The 7,098-nt window shown below is 41.9% G+C and overlaps 1 protein-coding gene and 1 long non-coding RNA gene across 2 annotated transcripts in view; one reads left to right on the top strand and one right to left on the bottom strand.

The window, feature by feature from the left end:
- Positions 1–7,098, bottom strand: part of LOC138759422 (uncharacterized) — a 122,137-nt gene that overhangs the window by 76,071 nt on the left and 38,968 nt on the right. The gene's annotated exons all lie outside the window — the stretch shown is intronic.
- cacng1b (calcium channel, voltage-dependent, gamma subunit 1b) overlaps positions 132–7,098 on the top strand; it is a 40,079-nt gene continuing 33,112 nt past the window's right edge. The window contains exon 1 of the mRNA XM_069929786.1: positions 132–1,019. Within this exon, the coding sequence (XP_069785887.1) occupies positions 779–1,019 (241 nt within the window). The 5' untranslated portion in view covers positions 132–778. The remainder of the gene's footprint in view (positions 1,020–7,098) is intronic.

Here is a 7,098-nt window from a genome sequence, read left to right as displayed (position 1 = left end):
GGAGAAAAATAATTGCCCACTATTCCGGCCAGAACCATTCACGACAGATCATAATGAAAGGTTCCTACCGGAAACGCTGACTTACCATTTGTACCCGTGGGTGCTGTGGCACTTCCGAGCTTCCCCAGCAATTCTTTGATTGCACAAGATTCCAGAATCTGCAGCTTTTGTGTTTCTCTGTTTATCTCAACTGTGCCAGTGAACAACAGGGTGATAACAAAAAAAAAATCCGAAGGGGAATAGGAAATTAAAGTAAGAGAGGCAAGGAAAAAGCATAGCCGTTAACAGTGGTAAAATAGGCATTAAAATGCACATTAAGGATACAAGCGGCAACTTGTATAAGGTTCCTGAGGGTAATGTTAGGTACCAAATTAGTACTTTGCATCTGTCGTCTCAAGGGAAGAGGGTCCTTCCAAATTGTGAAGGAAAAGATCATTGAGAAATACCAAAAGTAACTGTCCGGGGACCCTCCAGATTGCCACTTCAGAGTCCCACACTTTCCTCCTGTCACAAACAGCAGCAGAACCTGAAGTCTAAGCACCATTCTGTCAGATCCAATGAAATGTCAAAGGCCTGTGCCATGGTCCGAATGCATTTCATTCTGGGGATAGGACTCGCGCTGGGGCACTCGGGGAGCCAACAATGACAAATCCAGATATAGAGTGGTGCTTAGAAACTTTACACCTCCTGACGCACACCCAACCGGCGTGGGGTCAAGGCACAAACTCAGCGAGGAGCAGAACAGAGAAACGATCTGCCAGGTACTCTCGGTGACACAATGGAGGAAAATAAAGTGAGGAAGATTCAGCTCACCTCCTGCTTCGTGGTGGTCGGGGTAATTTTGACGGTGGTCGCGGTCAGCACCGATCACTGGGCTGCGCTCATCCCTAAGCTCGAAAAATCCAACACCACTTGTGAAGAAGCTCATTTTGGGCTTTGGAGACTTTGCACCAGGAGTACCTTCATGATCACCGCGGATCCCGAAGGCGGGGGCTGTGGGACTGCAACTTTTCCCGGAGGTAAGGGCGGCTGAATTAGATTTTCCATTTTCGAACAACTGGTCTAGGGGTTAGCCCGGGAACTGCCACGCGGACCAAAGGATTTCTTACAGGAATTAAAATAATTGAGGTTATGGGCTTCACAAGCAACGTTGGCCAGAAATATAATTGAGGAAAGCAAATCACACGGGGTCCGCTTCGCAAATACTGGGACTAGAGAGGCTGCGTATCGATGTATAAACTTCTAAACTGGCGCCAGCCCTTGGCTGCTAAAAGATTTGTTCATAACTGACATATCCGGTCGCGTCGAAACCCGTTTCAGCGGGGTGTTTAAATGGGTATTGTATAGTTTAAAAGACGGTATAGTGAGAGTTGGAGAGTGGATGGTACCGCGAATTGACGGGTAATTTGCAATATTTGCTGTCCTGAACTAACCAGAAAACCAAATCTGGCCGAAATATTAATGTAATTTTCAGAATCTGTAGGTTTCCTACATTCTAATGGATAGGATAAGAGGATCCTTTCTTGCGTTGGTCTTTTATTTTTGCATTTCTTCGCCTATTTACTGTGTAATGAACATCGACAAGAGGCGGGTCCACTCTTTGCTGATGATCAAACAGGTGCAGGAGTGGGATTACACTGAGTTTGGCTGGTATTAAATATACAGAGAGGTTGGCCTTTCCCCTAACTTTAATATTTCAAGTTTATCAACAGGTATTGTGTCGCAGGGATCGGTGTCAGTGTTCTTCATCCATATTAACTACTTTGATGACAATATAGTTGCATGGTTAGTACGTTTGTGAATGATTGATGGCATAGCAGAGTGAAGAAGGTTATCTGAGTTTGCAAAAGATCTAAATGAACGGCCAAGGAGTAGCAGACGGAATTTAAATTGGACAATTCTGAGGTATTGAATTTTGGGAAGTTAAACACAGCCAATGGCAGGGCTCTGGAGTCTAGAGAATGATGTTGAACAGAGAGACCTTGGAATACAAGTACACTATTTCCAAAAAGTGGTGACACAAACAGACAGGGTAGAGAGTGCATTCATCATGAGCCAGGCCAATGAGTGCCAGTAAAACACAATGATGGAGAAACTCAGACGGTCAAACAATGTCCTTTAGGGTTCAAGCCCGAAACGTCGGTTACGTATTTTTACCTTTGCTATATAAAGTACTCTATTTGACTTGCTGAGTTTCTCCGGCATTGTGCTTTTACAGATTTTCGTGTTTTACCAATGAATACAAGAGCTGATGCCTCATGTTGCAGCTGTACACGATATGGGTGAGACATACAGTTTGTTTTATGCGGTTCTTATTACTGAGCTGTAGGAAGGATGTTATTATGGAAAAAAGTACAAAAAAGATTCACATGGATATTATTGGAACTGGAGAGCTTAAGGAGAGACTACATAGGCTGACCATTTTGTCTTGGAGCATGGGAGTAGTGAAATTATAGAGGTTTATAAAATCAGAAAGGAAACAGATAAGTTGAATAGTCATAGTTTCTTTCCCAAGGCAGGGGGAAAGATTTAAAAGGGACCTGGATAGCAACATTTTCCACACAGAGGATGGTGGGTATGTGGAATGAGCTGCCATAGGAAATGTTAGAGATGGGCTCTAATATTTACAAGACCTTCAGACAGGTACATGGATAGGAACAATCCAGCAGTCATTAATGCAGGTTCCCACTATTAGAACCTTGCTCTGCCTCCCAAGTTTCATTGCTCCCAATATAGTTGACCAAAGATGCACCTTATTTCATTCATCCAGAAGACCAGACACTTCTATCATTTCATGAGCTGTTTCTTAAATTATTCCTAGGGTCTTTCATCAGAGCTTTATTTGTCTCGTCCTAGTGTCAATGACCAGATACTGCTGATGCCAGTCCTGATCTTTTGCTAGTTCAAGATACTACTATTGACTATGTTGATTGTAGCTGTGTTGAAATTAGGGCTGATGATTTTTTTTCCTCAAACAATGCTGGAGTATACAATCTTTACAGTAGTAGATTTTTATGTCTATGTTAAAATGTATCTGCCAGTTTTTTTGTGATTCTCCAACCCTGGATCTATTCACCTTTGATTGTACTGTCTTTTGAGTTCATCTCCAATATATTTGACCAATCTACCTCAAGTTTCTCCAAATTTTCTTCCACTTCACCTCCTCTTAGATTCTCATGTGCCATGTATGGCTTGGAAGTAATTCATTCTCCCCTGGATGTTATACATTCAAATTCTTTGCCAGAGACTTGAGTGAATTACTCTCTCCAATACCCCAATGTAAAGCTGAAGGTACTGACTTTTAGATTAGGTGTTACATTTTGCTCTCTCTGGCAGAGAAAAGGAAGCAAAAGGAGTTTAATATATCCAACAAGAACATTCAATATCTATCCTCATTCACTAACACTGAATAAGGTTATCTGAACATTCTCAAATTTCTGTTTTGGCAGTGTGCAGTCACTTTTTTGAGTATTTCAATTGCGAAAATAATTCAACAACACTGTTATTTGTAAAATACAGTAAATCTCTGTTAATCAGGCATGCTTGGGACTTCAGTGGTATAAGACTGGCAGATTTTGTGGACCATTGGATTTAGTTCAATTGATACACCAACACACTCTTAAAACTTATTTTAGATTATACACAGTACTGAATTGCATTTATAACTGAACAAGGAAAATTTAAAAGGGAATGGGGGAACAGGGACATAACCAGAATGCCAGAAAAACTCAGTGGGTCAAGCAGCATTTGTGGAGGCAAAAGGTGTAAGGATGTTTGGAGAGTTTACAGGCAGCATGAAAACTGCTCCACGCCTTGTTAAAGAGAATGAGCCCCACTATATTAAAGGGAACACAAGAACTACGATCCCAGTGTATTGGTGTGTGGAAACCTGCAACCATGCCGAACCATTGGCATTTCTAAATAATCAGATAGTGGATTAATGGAAGTTTACTAATGTAAACAGATAATTCATTCTCCAGACAATTTCCTACCCATTCCCAATGGTTGTCTGAAAAGTTTGGGTTTTAATGAGGGCCTTATATTCCAGTGGTCAATAAAAATCTAACTGTATAATGTTCCTAGAAATAAAAGCTGTCCATTTGATTGTCACTTCCTTAAAAACATTTTTCAGATTGAATCTGCACTTGATATTTCATAAAGAATTACATTTATGCCATCTTCATTGATTGTTGTAAAGTTTAATGTCAAGACTTAATTGTGAGAGGCCTGTCCTGAGCAGAGGTTTTAGTACTTAAGGAATATCTTTATGGTAATAGGTAGAAGGATTAGTGGGAAGAGAAGTCTCCAATTCACTGTCTGAAGGGACACTGGAAGCAGAAACCATTAAAAAAAAGTGGAATTTGCTGGGCAGAACTTTTTAAGCAACCATGGATACCAAGGCTGGTTGTTTATCAAGCTGTAAATATTCTATGATATTTATATTTATTTACTTTTTTCTTAAATTTAGACATACACCATGCTAACCGGCCCTTTCAGCCCACGAGCCCGTACCGCCCAATTACACGCTACATTTTTAAAGGGTGGGAGGAAACTGGAGGCCCTGAGGAAAACCCACATAGACACAGGGAGATTGTACAAACTCTTTACAGACAACATGGGATTCGGACCCTGATCCTGATCGCTGGTGATGTAACAGCATTGTGCTAATCAATACACTACCGTGTCGCCCAATGTTCATTAGCAGTATTATAATATTATCATAATATGACCACTGAATAGCAATAATAGATTTTAGCATCTCCTAAAATGTGGAGGAATATTAAAATCAATTGTCATTTTTTCTGTCCATCTGTTCAGACCATCTACATACTCCTAAACAGCAAAAACACCACACAATAGACAGATAAGCAATCTCACAATCAATGGATCAAAGTTTTGCAATCCCACCATATGGTGGACAATAGAACAGCTAATGGGAAGAGGAAGCTTCAACAATATTTCCACTGTTAAGAATGGCAAGGGTCCAGCATGAAAGTTCTAAAGATAAAAGTGAAATATTTGCAACCATGTTTAGCCAGAGTTCCAAATAGATTATCATTTTCAGCTTCTTCTTAAAATTCCCATAATTGTAGATGCCAATCTAGCCAATTCAACTCACTCCACTGACAGTACTGAATACAACAAAGCTGTTTTAACCAGATAATACTGTAACTATTTAAAAATTATGTTGATGAACCAGCTGCACCTCCAGCCAAGGTATCCCAATACATCAACAACATTAGCAACTACCCAGAAATGTGGAAATGGAGCTCAGAAAAAGCAGGACTAGTGCAATCCTGTTAATTAGATTATTCTCAATCATCAGCAAAGCAGTGGAATTTGTTGTTGACTATTAAGTGAAACCTACTTACCAAAAGTTACTTTAGGTTTTGTCATGATACCTCATCAAAGCCTTGCTCCAAATTCCACAGGTGAGATAAGAGTTGCTGCCCTTGACATCAAGGTATTATTTGACCATATTTGCCATCAGGGAGCCATAATGAAACTAAAGTCCATGGGCACCCAAGAAAAAAATACTCCAATGTTGGACTTGTACCTTGAACAAATGAATGTTTTTTTTTTAAAGAGGCCAGTCAGCACAGCTCCAGGACATTATTAGAGGAGCAATGCCCTAGATCCAAACATCAGTGGTGGTTTCATCAACGACCCTGCTTTATTTGGCAGATAATTGCAAAATGTTCAATTCGATTTGCAGCTCTTCAGAAAATGAAGCAGTTCAAGTCTGCATGCAGCAAAACCTAGACAACATTCAGCCATTGGCTTGTAAGTTGCAAGAAACATACAAGTGCCTGGCATTGACCATCTTAGACAAGAATCAAATGCAAAACTAAGATGCTGGAAGCTCAAACAAATGATGAGAAGCCGGAGGGACTCAAAAGAAGGTCCAGGCCCAAAACATTGATAGTCCACTTCTCTCTATGAATAATGCCTGACCTGTTGAGTTCCTCCAGAATCTTAACCTACCCTTGACATCAATGGTATTACCATCACTGAGTCTCCCATTTTGTCACTATCTTCTGGGTCATCATTCTTGTCACCAACCAGAAACTCAACTGGACCAGCCGCATATGGCTAAAAGAGCAGGTCAGAGGGTAGATTGCTTGCAGCAAGAAATCACAGGTCTTTCCCTCATATACAAGTCATGTCAGGAACAAACTATAATATGCTCCACTCATCTGGATGATCACAACTACATTTCTTTAGAAACTCAACACCATTAGGACAAAGCAGCCGAAGTGTTCATTCTCTCCACTTCTTCTTTCTTCTTTGGCTTGGCTTCGCGGACGAAGATTTATGGAGGGGGTAAATGTCCACGTCAGCTGCAGGCTCGTTTGTGGCTGACAAGTCCGATGCGGGACAGGCAGACACGGTTGCAGGGGTTGCAGGGGAAAATTGGTTGGTTGGGGTTGGGTGTTGGGTTTTTCCTCCTTTGCCTTTTGTCAGTGAGGTGGGCTCTTCAAAGGAGGTTGCTGCCCGCCAAACTGTGAGGCGCCAAGATGCACGGTTTGAGGCGATATCAGCCCACTGGCGGTGGTCAATGTGGCAGGCACCAAGAGATTTCTTTAGGCAGTCCTTGTACCTTTTCTTTGGTGCACCTCTGTCACAGTGGCCAGTGGAGAGCTCGCCATATAACACGATCTTGGGAAGGCGATGGTCCTCCATTCTGGAGACGTGACCCACCCAGCGCAGCTGGATCTTCAGCAGCGTGGACTCGATGCTGTCGACCTCTGCCATCTCGAGTACTTCGACATTAGGGATGAAAGCGCTCCAATGAATGTTGAGGATGGAGTGGAGACAACGCTGGTGGAAGCGTTCTAGGAGCCATAGGTGAAGCCGGTAGAGGACCCATGATTCGGAGCCGAACAGGAGTGTGGGTATGACAACGGCTCTGTATACGCTTATCTTTGTGAGGTTTTTCAGTTGGTTGTTTTTCCAGACTCTTTTGTGTAGTCTTCCAAAGGCGCTATTTGCCTTGGCGAGTCTGTTGTCTATCTCGTTGTCGATCCTTGCATCTGATGAAATGGTGCAGCCGAGATTGGTAAACTGGTTGACCGTTTTGAGTTTTGTGTGCCCGAT

Source organism: Narcine bancroftii, chromosome 3, assembly GCF_036971445.1.
Source record: "Narcine bancroftii isolate sNarBan1 chromosome 3, sNarBan1.hap1, whole genome shotgun sequence".
Classification (NCBI taxonomy): Eukaryota; Metazoa; Chordata; class Chondrichthyes; order Torpediniformes; family Narcinidae; genus Narcine; species Narcine bancroftii.
Note: the sequence above shows the minus strand (reverse complement) of the source record. Positions and strands in the feature narration are given on the sequence as shown.